Source organism: Phascolarctos cinereus, unplaced genomic scaffold (assembly GCF_003287225.1).
Source record: "Phascolarctos cinereus isolate Bilbo 61053 unplaced genomic scaffold, phaCin_HiC Scaffold_4;HRSCAF=312, whole genome shotgun sequence".
Lineage (NCBI taxonomy): Eukaryota > Metazoa > Chordata > Mammalia > Diprotodontia > Phascolarctidae > Phascolarctos > Phascolarctos cinereus.
In genome coordinates, this window is record NW_027555847.1 from 6,699,047 (window position 1) to 6,711,686 (window position 12,640).

Below are 12,640 nucleotides of genomic sequence, written 5' to 3' on the forward strand. Positions count from 1 at the left end.
CCTCAGCACACCCTGGTCCTGGACCAGAGTTTTCCTATGAGTTTCCACACTGAGCTTCATGGAAACAAAGAGAATTTTTTCTCCTCATGAGAAAAACAGATATGTGTATGTATGCGCAAAAAATAAATAAATAAATAAGATCGACATTTTCCTGTTCCACAGAGGACTGCAAAGAATTGTTTGAACCAAAGTGCAGCTGGTTGTGGTCACATCCACTGTTGGGAGCAGGCACTGAGTGACCTCGTTAGTGAAGCAGCCAGTAGATAACCACAAAGGGTGGCTTTGATTAGAATGCCTGTTTTGTGAGTCTGTGTGTGAGAGTATGTGTGTGTGTATGTGTGTGTGTGTGCGTGTGTATGTGTTTGTGTGTATGTGTTTCTTAAAGTCGCTTCCATGAAACTTGACAGCCTCATGTCCTTGCCATGTGGTGTCTTCTGACATTTGCCAGGCTTTCAAGATGGGAAGTGTCGACGGCATGGGAAGATGTGGAGAAATAAACCACATCAGCAGTCCCCCTGGAGTAGGAGATTACAAATACTGAAGCATCGTTTTTCTTCTCTGCCCCCCAAGTATCAGGCATTTGAATTGTTATCTGAATTTCCTCAAAATATGTTTTTAAGAGTTAAAGTTACATAATTATTTGGGAAAAAGAGTCAATTCAAAATTAAATTTGTTTAGTGGAAGGCATTATATTGGACTCTAGGCGAAGAAAGAAAAAATAACACAGCTCAGCTTCTGCCCTCCCAGAGCTTCCATTCTACTGGGTTGAGATGACCTCTGTTCTTTGGACAGACTTCCACGGATGCATGGGCTTTCTGCAATAAAACAGAGAGCAGAAACTGGTCCATTTGCATCTTGGTGGCCTGGCTGCCTGGCACATATTAAGCACTGAATCAATTCCTGGTAGTTAATTGATTGATTGATTGATTTTTTGCACATACATACACATAAAAATTAATACCAAGTAAAGCAAAAGAATTTTGAGAGGTTTACTACTTTCAAATTCAGCCTGATGTGCTCTAGAGAACAAAGTTGGTGTGACCTCTTATGCTGGGGCAATGCCCAGGTGGTGTGGCCTCATTTTGGGTCCTTACTTCCTTTGGGGAACACCCAGCCCTGACTAGAGCTTGGCCTTCCCTTGCTCCTTACCTGTTCCCATGGCCTTGAACTAATAATGCAGGTCCTATTGGTGCCAGACTCCTGCAGGGAGTCAGATACCCACGTGACACCGACATGAGTCAGATTGAGCCCTTTGGTGCGATGGAGAAGATCCTCTCCAGTGCCATTGCTGATAACTTAAAGCTTTCCATGGGCCCCACTCTTCCAGCATGGCCACCATGGTCATGCTAGAATATCCCAGCTTGAAAGGTTCTCCACGGAGGCCTTCGCCTCTGCTTATTTCATAGATAGGGCAGCTAAGGCCCGGGTTCCCACAGGGAGTAAGAGTCAGAGGGAAGAGTTGAACCCAGGGTTTCAACTGTGGATCTGTTGCTCTTACCATTGTACCATGAGAATGCCCTTTGAGATGCCCACACCCCAGTGAGAGCCTCACCAGCACGTGAGCCTCTGTGCTTGTTCTCACTTCCTGAGATGCAATTACAGTGGGGTGAAGGCGCATTTTATATTGTGATCCAAGGGCTGTGTGGCTTGGTGAGGTTGTGTGATGATGGTGAGGTCACGTGGCGATGGTGAGGTCGCGTGGCGATGGTGAGGTTGTGTGGCGATGGTGAGGTTGTGTGGCGATGGTGAGGTTGTGTGACGATGGTGAGGTTGTGTGACGATGGTGAGGTTGTGTGGCAATGGTGAGGTTGTGTTGCAATGGTAAGGTTGCATGATCTTGGATTGCAAACGCACTTGATCTTATTCACAATCTCTAACAGACAGCAGTGAAGTTCTAAAGAGTTAATGAAAGAATTCATTAATTCCTAAATGGATAAAAACAGCTTTCCCAGGGTTGTTGGAAGTCAGAAATTGCTCCAGAGGCGAACATTCCAGAGAGCTCAAGTATTGGGGCTAGAATTTTTTTAGTATCTGTTTTCATGGCAATTTGTAATGAATTACTCATTTCTTATCCCTTCTTAAAATATAAAATATAATATATCCTTTTTGTGTAGATTCTGGGTTACCTGAAGGCTACCTTTATTTGGAATAAAACAGTGACGTCCCTCAGGGATTGCTGCGGTATGGCAGGCTTATTTCTGCCCTGTGTGGTTACATGGTTTGTTTTTTAATGGAGAAACTAAGGACTTTATGTGTATCATTCCCCCCTTATCCTCCCTTGCATTCAGCCTGTAAGTTGTCACTTGTCATTTGTGCTGATCTTGGTGAGTTACTGGCTAGCAACCCTCCTCCTGACGGTGTCCTTTTCTTCTTCTGACTTGACACAGACTGGTTAGCAGTGTCTGTAAATTAAGAGTGAATAGATCTCGGGTAGATCCCTACGGAGTTTTCTCAGGACTAAAGCTCACAGTGTTTATTTGCTTGTTTGTTCTCCTCCAGACGCTCATATTCCTCCTGCTGCTACTTAAAGGATAATGAGCAAATTGAAATTCCAATAATTTTCTTCTGACTTCATAACTATCTGCTCAGACTATGGTTCTTATCGGTTCTCCCCCTTGGGGACAGAGCCTTCTTCCTGATCTCTTAATGACTTAATGAACTACAATTGCATAGTTTATGATAATAAACATATGGAATTAAAAAAAAATTCCATACTATTTTCTATAGATACTTGGAGGAAAAGAAGCGAAAACCTTAAAAGTAATTCATGTTTGGCTACATCTCATTAAGGAGCCCATTTGGTGAATTGGTTTCAATAAAAGAGCAAATGGGGGGAAGGAGGTGGTTAGCCATCGTGGGGCGGGGCTGAAGGGAGGTGGGGGGGGATCTGAGAAGTCCTGGAGGCACACCTGCCCTTTATGAGCCCAGGGGCTTGCTCCAGGTCTCCCAGCAGGTTACCTGCAGAAGTAGGAAGGGCAAGGTCAGTGACTCTACTGGACACCATTGAACCAAGAGGTGAACCATGAAACTCTGCTTTGTGAGAAAACCCTTTTTCTTTGGGGCATGATTGTGCCTGGTTGTCAGATCTTTCAGCAGGACTGAGACACCTTGAGCAGATGGGAACAAAGAAAGTAAGTGTCGATCAGTGTTTGGTTTGGTCTGACCTAGGGATGGACCTCTAGGTCCTCAAGGGTGGCCCTTTGATGGAATCTAAACTATGATCACAGAACAAATCCCTTGGATAAAAGGATTTGTTCTGTCACACTTGGACTCAGTCAAAGGGCCACACCTGGGGACCAAGAAGGCCACATGTGGCCTCGAGGCTGCACGTTCCCCACCCGGGGCCAAGACTTCCTTAGGGTTTCCTTGATTCTCCCCATTCCCACCCTTACTTCCCTCTTGGGATCTCTCCCTTTGGACCCAAACTCAGTAAATGTTGGTTGGATCAATTAAGCATCAAGTATTTATTCATGAAGCACCTACTATGGGCCAGGCAGTTTTCTAGGGGCTGGGGATGCAGAGTCCAGAATGAACCAGGCCCTTCAGGTAGCTTGCATTCTATCAGAGGCAAGTGACTATGACAGCCACAATTTCAACTGAACAGACATTTATTTGATGCACGTGCATAAAATGACTCTGGGAAAGATAAAGACCAAAGGACACATTTCTTGGCCACAAGAAGGATGTAGTCTGGTACTTGGGACCATTGAAAATGATGGTGGGGTGGGCGGGTGGGCATCCAAACGTGCAAACAAAGGTAGCTGGGGCTTCCAGGAACAGGGACTAATTGCGTCTGGTTGGGGGAGTCAGGAGAGGCTTCAAAGAAGGAAGTGACCCTGACCTGGAATTTGAAAAAAAAAAAAGAAAAGAAAAGAAAAAAAGGCCCATTTGATCAGACTGAGCCAGGGGCAGGAGTGGCGGGAGTTCGTGTGAACCAGTGTAGGCAGATTTGTGGATGTAGAAGAGGGCAGGGTCTGGCTGGAAAATGGGTGTAATCCAATTTAGATGGGCTGAGGCATCTCTGAGAAATGAGGTTAGAAAAGTGGGAGCCAGGCCAATGGTGGAGAACACAGAAAATCCATTTCAACAACTTGTATTTGATTGGGAAGGCAATGGGGAGCCAGTGAAGGGTTTGGGACAAGAGAGTAACCTTATCAAAGTAGGGCTGTGTAGGTGCCTGGGTTCCACTAATCCATCTGTGGGAGCCCCCCAAATGCCTCCCAATATATGCTACCAAAGGATGCACTGTAGACCGTAGCCTTGAGGACAAGCATTTTTTTTTTCTAACTGGTATTTATGTCCCCAACACTTAGTAGGAACTTAATGTTTATTGACTGACTCATCACCACCACCACATTGCTTAGCTTTTCCCTGTACTTAAGCCATTGGGCAAACTCAGCTGTGAGCCCTGGAACACAAAAGCACACCAACCTAGGCACCAGGAGAGGCCCCCAGGAACACTGGACTCCAGTGAGAGAACCTGATTCTCTGTGGTCAGTTCCCACCAGGCTCACACTGTTCTGCCATGGCAGGGTGATTGGCAGTGGTGGAGAAGGCAGCAGGGAAGCCCTGGCTCTGGAGCACCATTGGTGAGGGTGGTACACCCCTCAGAGCACTCAGCAGCACCTGCTGCCCTCCCACTTCCTCTGGATCAACTTCCCTGCCTTCAATATTACGTAACAACAAGTTCCATTACAGAAGGGAGAGGCTGGAGGCCGACTGAGCTACTTGGAGGGGACCACCAGCGCACTTTGGAGATATTGTAGGTTTGCTTCCAGACCATAAAGCAAGTCACATGGATTTTTTTTTTGTTTCCCAGTGCATATAAAAGTTATGTTTATGCTCTACTGTAGTCTATTAAGTACACAGTAGCATTATGTCTAAAAAAACAATGTACATACTGTAATTTAAAAAAATGCCTTATTGCTAAAAAAAAAATGCTAACCATCTTCTGAGCCTTCAGTGAGTCATGATCTTTTTTGCTGGATTTGTTGATGGCTGCTGACTGATTGGGGGTGACTGCTGAAGGCTGGGGTGGCTGTGGCAATTTCTTAAAATAAGACAACAGTGAAGTTTGCAGCATGGATTGACTCTGCCTTTCACTTGAGCACGTAGAGGCCATTGTAGGGTTATTAATTGGCATGATTTCAATATTGTCATGTGTCAGGGAATAAGAAGGTCTGAAGAGAGGGAAAGAATGGGCTGGCCAGTGGAGCAGTCAGAAAACACACACAGAGCATTAAATGGATTAAGCTTATCATCTTATATGTGTGTAGCTTGTGGCTCCCCAAAACAATTATGAGATTAACATCCAAGATCACTGATCACAGATCATCATAACTTACATAATGATAATGAGAAAGTTTAAAATAGTGCAAGAGTTACCAAAATGTGACACAGATCATGAGGTGAGTGCATGCTGTTGGAAAAATGGCACTGACAGATAATTGCTTAACATAGGGTAGCCACAATTTGTAAAAGAAAAATTAAATTAGGTTTAAATTTTGAATTTGTAAAAAAAAATAATATCTGCAAAACACAATAAAGTAAAGGCCCTGAATGCCAGGATTTGCAGTTTATATTTTATTCCTTAAGCAATCAGGAGCCACTCAAGGTTTTTGAGTAAAGCCAGGTGTGATTAAAACAGTGCATTGGGAAGATATCTTAGGCAGGCTACTAGAGGATGGACTTAATCAGGGATAGAGGAGGGGCAGGGGGACCTATCAGCAGGCTCTTACAATAGCCTGGAGGAAAAGAGATGAACATTTGAATCCAATGTTTTGCTGAGCTGGGACTGAAACGCAGACCTCTTGACTCCTAGTACAATGGGAGTTAATGGTACTTTTGCTCCTTGCACACATGTCTTCCTTTATGAGTAAGCTTTCCAAGTGCGACGGATAAGGGAACTAGCATACTATGAAACTCTCACTTCCTGCTCCCACCGAGATCCAAATACTCATCGTGACAAAAAGATTCAAAATTTTAAAATTCTCGATTTTTTAAATCCAAAATTTCTTACCATTCTTACACTGGAAATGTAGCCTTGAAGGGCAGGGAGGACCACTAGTTTGAAAAAAAAATGCTGAGAGGAACATTTATGATATAACAGAAAATAACTTCTCTTAATTCCTTTTCCCTCCCTTCCCCTCCCTTTACCTCCTCTCTCTCTTTCTTCCTCCTTCCCTCCTTATCTCCCTAACCTCCTGGTCACCTCCTTGGGCATCTCTATGCAGTCTGTAATGATACTTTATTTTACAGTTGAACGTAACAGCACATTTTCTCCACATACATACTACGCCTCAATCCCATTTTACTGGGCACTGAAATTTGGCCCCCAAATTGCTGCTCGGTTCATTCTACCTCCCCAAATGAGAAGCATCCCCATTCTCAATGTCCCTTTCCTTACTGAAGGCATGGAGGCCCATCTGGCCCTGTTCTATCCCTGTTCGTTCACACGGGTGACATTGTAATTGCTTGGGGTGGGGGTGGGAGGGTGCCAGCCTGGTGTTTACTTTTTTGTTTGTTTGTTTTTTAATGAACAGAATAAGGTAGTTACACTTAGTAATGCTCACTCACTGAAAGGACAGGGGGTGTTAAATCATTGTGTTCTTTGATGAATGGCTCGTACACTGAAGAATAAATTGGACAAACTGGCACAGTGCTCAGTGAACATGAAATCAGCTATTAGGGGAAAGCTGGGGAACAAATTCGGAGGCTGATATGCATCTTTTGATTAATGTCCTATCAATCATCCATAGTGGCTCCCTTCGCTGAGTCTCACGGTAATCATTCATGGTTGCTTACAGAAACACTGGCAGTAGCGCTGGCCCGACAATAACGGAATATTATTACTGATTTCCCCCTAACTCTTACTGGGAACAAGGACTGTTTTCACCACATTTCTGCCTCCCTTTATTAAAGAAATACAATACAAAATGAAAAGAGATCCTCAAAGACTAGTAAAATTCTCTGAGGGTATTCTTAATGATATTCAGGCCTAAATTGGTAGCCTTTTGTAATGCTGGGCTCTCTCACTGAATAATAGTAATATAATCACGTTGGAGCCGTCTTTCTAGGGATTGTGGTCCAGTGGGCAGAATTTGCAGTCACATTAATGTGCCAAGAATGTCTTTTGAATGGTTACTAAAAATGGTTGAAATGGTTGGATTTTTAAAAATTGTAATATTATCGGTTAATGTGCTTAACAGCAATAGTAATTAACGTCCCAGACTTGAAATTTGCATGAAATCTACCTTTGACATTACAAGAAACCTTGATTCTTGCTAGGTATTACATTTCGGTTACAAAAAAAAAATTTTTAATTTGCAAGGCTATTTTAACTGATTATGAGAAAGAGAGACCCACGAATGCAATTATGTAGTTTTTTCATGCAATTTTAAGCCATTGGCAAAAAGCTGTGTGAGCATTTCATAGTTTTCTAAGAGGATTTCACCCGGAACAATTCATTTTTGAAGTCCAGCACAAAGAGCAGTTTGGCATTCCATACCTAGAACAAACTGTAGGGCAATTTTGCCAATACTCAGCCCTAGTCTGGGGAAGCCTGGCAGGGAGGAGGGCGTAATGAAGTGGTGACAGGTATTAGCATGCATAATGGGCGTTAATAGACACTTAATGCTGTTTAACCACAAGGAGATGCACTTTCCCATCGGGATGTTTCTGCATTGAAGCCCATTGATCACCAATTTCCAAGGGGAGAGGTCAATCCATCAGCTTTCAGGAGCAGACGGCCCTGATGGAAATTCTAGAGGTGACATTCTGGATGAACTGAGCCTTCCGTCTTAACAAACAAATGAGTGATATGACAAGCTTGGTGTTCAAAACACATTCAGCCAATTGATTTTCTCTCCTCTTGTAATAAGATCTAGAGACGTATGAAAGAGTGTAGCCTGAGCCGTGATGAAAGGAATTGCTTCATCCATGAGAGTCTGTAGAGCTCCGTACCCCGGGAAAAGCACTTCCTATAAAGCATGTCGTCACCTGGCCCCTTTTTATATAAAGTTTGTTATTGCAATAAATAGCTGTTATTGAACTCCTTGCCTTTTATTTTTGTTTTGCAGAGCCTTCTTTAGGCTAGTGCACACGTGCTCTTGTGTGTGTGTGTGTGTGTGTGTGTGTGCGTGTCTTGGTAGGCAGCGGTCTTGCTGTTGGGAGATGTTAGGAAGTATGGGGGTTGTCATTTGGAGCAGATTGCTAATAGAGGCACTGCCAGCTTGGACCCACTGATGCCATTGACTTCTGGTACAGGGGAAGGAAGGGGAAGAAGCCACTACACATGGACAACATCCTTGTGGATTCAACCCAAGTAACGGTGTGTTGTCTTTGTTGTCTGTTTCCTTTCTCCTGCTGCAGTCCTGCTCTGAGTTTCACGTACCCTCCCACCCCAGTCTCTTTCCAGCATATGCATCAACAGATTTTAAGTCGGCAACAAAGTTTAGGATCTGCTTTTGGACACAGTCCTCCACTCATCCACCCGGCCCCGACCTTTCCTACTCAGAGACCCATTCCTGGCATTCCTAGTGTCCTGAACCCTGTTCAAGTGAGCTCTGGTCTGTCGGAGGCCACACAGGTGAGAACAAGAAAAAGAGAGAAGAGAGAGAGAGAGAGAGAGAGAGAGAGAGAGAGAGAGAGAGAGACAGAGAGACAGAGAGACAGAGAGACAGACAGAGACAGAGAGACAGACAGAGACAGAGACAGACTGAGAGAGACAAAGAGACAGAGGAGAGAGACAGAGAGAGAAGAGAGACAGAGAGAGGCAGAGACAGAGAGAGTCAGCGACAGAGAGACAGAGGAGAGAGACAGAGAGAGAAGAGAGAAGAGAGAGAGAGAGAACAAAACCCACTGTTGTCTCTTGAGAACCTTTGAAGAGAATCACATAGTCACAAGAGTAAATAATAGAACAGCCTCTTAGAGGCAGGCGTTGGCTCCTTGTCAGGTGCAGGATGCTATCTTGGACATGGCAGCTAGGTGGCACCACAGCACAGAGAGCACTATACTTGGAGTTCAAATGCTGCCTCAGACACTCACTAGCTGTGCGACCCTGGACTAGTCACTTAATGTCTGGCTGCCTCAGTTTCTGCATCTGTAAAACAAGGATGATAATAGCGCCTACCTTTCCGGGTTGGTGTGAAGATCTGATGATATAATATCTGTAATGTGTTATGCAAGCATTAAAGCCCCATTAATCCAGCAAAGAAGACTGCAGCATCTCAAGGAAAAGAACTCACCCATCTGTTCTGGTTAGGGTGTTTTCTTCATAATGTTGTGTTTTCCCCATTTGGGCTTGTTCTTTGTGAGAGCTGTTAAGCCTTGGAGTCCAAACGCCATTTCCACTCATTGACTGAGGCTTATTTATACCTATGAATGAAAAGATCGAACATCCCTTTTCCCCTTTACTCTGATCCAAATGAAAGAATGCTTCACTCAGGCTGCTAAGCCAGGTCCCCGAGCTCTCCTCCAGTTCAGTTTGTCCTCCAAACTGAGCAAAGCCACTCATAGAGATTTCTGGGTCTGGTTACGGGATTGGATACTGACCAGGGCTTTATTTTTGTTTTTGGACTGGAAACCTGAGCAGCAAAACAAACCGACCAGTGAGTCTGCAGTGAGCAGCACGGGGGATCCCATGCACAGCAAGCGCTCCAAGATCAAAGCTGATGAAGACCTGCCCAGCCCGGGGGCAGCAAGTCTGCAGGTACAGCACCCGGAGCTCCTCTCAGCGTGGCCTTTCCCTTCCTCCCCAGAGAGCCGGCTGAGTAGCCTCTGGAGCTCATTTCAGGCATTCCTTTCACCCAACTCAGATATTCAGGAACACATGCAGAAACTGGCATCTCTCCTCTTGTTGCCCAGAGCCAAATAGCAACCCGGATTCACTGGATTCCTGTTTCTTTGTATCCTGAGAACAGAACCCTGACACTAACAAGAAAAACAAGAGATAGTTCTAGGTAATGGAGTGAGGTACCAGCGATCACCAGGTGGAGAGGAGATAGGGCTTGCTTATCTGTAATCTACTGAACGAATGAATAGAACCCACTCGATGTGGATGAGTGTGCTACGATCTTCCTCATCCATGCTCACCTGCACCAAGGCAGTGGTTTAGCATTCATCTCTTTTCCTGACCTCAGCCTAAACCACTGAGTCATAGGGAAAGCCAGATCTGACCTTAGCCATAACGGGACATGGTTGCTGCCACTGTCCAGACAGCCCATGCTAGCCCTAGACCCAACTGAACAGGATGGCCCAGCAAAAGGGAAATGGCCAAGACACAGCCAGCATTTTAGGTTGGGCTTCGCTCTGGGCTTGCTTACTTAGAATTCCAATGTGGAAGCAGCCCCAGAAGTGTGATCCAGGCCCCTTTACAGCCTAGACTTGGCTTTTGGACTTGGACTCAGCTTTCTAGCGAACCTTCATAAATTTTTGGTTTGGACTTGAGGGAAAGGTTTTGAATCTATTTTCAGAGTGGCAGCAAGGACAGAGTGGCCTCTGTGGCTCCCTGAGGAAGGACCCAGCCCATCCCAAAATGTAGAGCTTGCTCCATTTCCATGAAGATGGTTGTGACTGGGAATGGTGGGGGAAGGCTGATGAGGGATGCTAGCAACCCCCCAAACATGTTCAACTGCTCGACCTTTGACAGTATGAACATGGGGCTCTGAAATTCCACCAGGGAGGGCAGTATTAATGTGAACCATGTGTTTAAAGGGCCTGGTGGCTTCCCTGTCACCAAGTGGAAAACCTCTTGGAATAGCTACAAATCTATTAAATAGTATATAAGGAGAACACAATGAGAATTCAAGAGGACCTTGGAGTCCAAAGCCCTCATTTTACATGAGGAAACTGACCCCTGAGAGAGGCTGATGACTTGCCCGAGGTGACACCACTGGTAAATGTCTGAGGCAGGATTTGAAATCAGATCCTTTATTAAAAAGTATGAGAAAACCAGAGGAAGATTTCCAAGGGTCTCAAGGCCATCAGCTAAGGTAGAAAAGCTGCCAGATATCAACCCATTGATGACAAGTCAGTAAATTGTTGAATTCAGGAATTCTGCAAGTATTAAGTACCTTTGGTATATAAGGCAGTCAGGAGGACATATGGGAAAAGCTACTGCAAATGGGGTCCAAAAGTTCAGATCCTGAATTGAAAAGCAAGCTTCTATCCTTCTCTGTGCCTCAGTTTCTTCCTCAGTAACATGAAGACATTGAACTAGGTGATTTCTGATGTCCTTTGTAGCTTGATAATCTATGAAACAAAAACAATCTTTGAAAGACATAAAGACAAGAAACAGTCCCTGCCCTCACAGAACATTTGCAGATGAGAAATCTGAGGCTCAGAGAGGGTAAGGTAGTTGGCCAGGGTCACACAGGATATCAAAGCATATCCAAGACTCAAGGAAATAGGGCTTGCAGGCGCCTTGGTTTGGGGTGCCCTAGGCCTTCTCTTTCACTAGCTAATGGGCTGCATCTTTGGTCTGGCTTTTCTTGTCCCACACTTAGCCTCTGCCCCCGAAGCCCTTCTTCTACTTTCTTCTTCATCTAACCCAGTCTCCTCCTTTCTTCTCCCTCCCCGACACCCTCTGCCTTTCAGGAACAGCCTGAAGGAATGACCCTCGTCAAGGAGGAAGGGGACAAGGATGAGAACAAGCAAGAGCCTGAAGTGGTCTACGAGACAAATTGTCACTGGGAGGGCTGCACGCGGGAGTTTGACACCCAGGAGCAGCTCGTGCACGTAAGTTAATGGTGTTCCGGAGTGGGGCTTCCCAACGGCGTGGCCTCTTCCCGGGAGGTCAGCGGCACTGACCCCGGGCTGAGTCAAGTCTCTGAGGCAGCAGCGTCGCAAGGCGGAGAGGGCTTTATGAGTTTCTAAGAAGAAAGAAAACTCTGAGCCACAGTTCTTGACCTGTTCAGTCAACTAAAGCTGACTGGGAAATTCAATAAAGCCTTCTGCAGAGAGTGTAATGGCTCTGATCCTGGAAGGCCGACAACACTATTTGGAGTTTCAGACTTTGATGGTTATTGAGTGATAGTAAGCTGGACATGAATTATGATTAACCTTTGAATCAAGCGGCGTTTCCGCCCCCTTCCCCAGGCCCCTCACAATACAGGAGGGGAGAGGGGGTCTCTGGCCATTCTCTTCTCCGCCTCCACCTCCACCCCCGCCTGCCTCCCCAGGGACCCTTGGAGTCCCTCAGTGTGCAGGAACAACACCCAGAGGCTCCTTTGTAGTGAATTGTAGATTTCCTGTTCTGCACGCACTCAGAGGGATTTTGCGGTAGACGTTGGTTATGATGCGTTTGGTGATATTTCATGCCATGGTTCCAGAGTCCTAGGTATCGAGATGGAAAGGACCTTTGAAGCCGATGAGTCCAAACCCCTCGTTTTATAGATGAGGAAGCTGTGGTCACATGGGCAATTAATGACAGAGTCAGAGTTTGAACCCAGGGATTTATGCTCCAAAACTCACCTGTTTCCCACAGCTCCACATTCTCCCCGCCAGGTTAATTTGCCATTCCGCTCTCTGAGAAAGGTAGCACAGAGATTTTCTTGGAGTGGGCATCACAGGGTTTTTCATATTTTTTTCCCACATCTGGCTTTTTGCTCCTCGGGGAGAGTGGAGAGCAGGGGCGGGGCAG

General features: G+C 45.4%; 1 protein-coding gene across 2 annotated transcripts in view; it reads left to right on the forward strand.

Annotated features, from left to right (window-relative positions):
- GLI3 (GLI family zinc finger 3) overlaps positions 1-12,640 on the forward strand; it is a 283,642-nt gene that overhangs the window by 221,247 nt on the left and 49,755 nt on the right. For both annotated transcript variants that reach the window (XM_020964429.2, XM_020964430.2), the window contains 3 exons: positions 8,371-8,587; positions 9,593-9,709; positions 11,596-11,736. In XM_020964429.2, the coding sequence (XP_020820088.1) occupies positions 8,371-8,587; positions 9,593-9,709; positions 11,596-11,736 (475 nt within the window). The remainder of the gene's footprint in view (positions 1-8,370; positions 8,588-9,592; positions 9,710-11,595; positions 11,737-12,640) is intronic.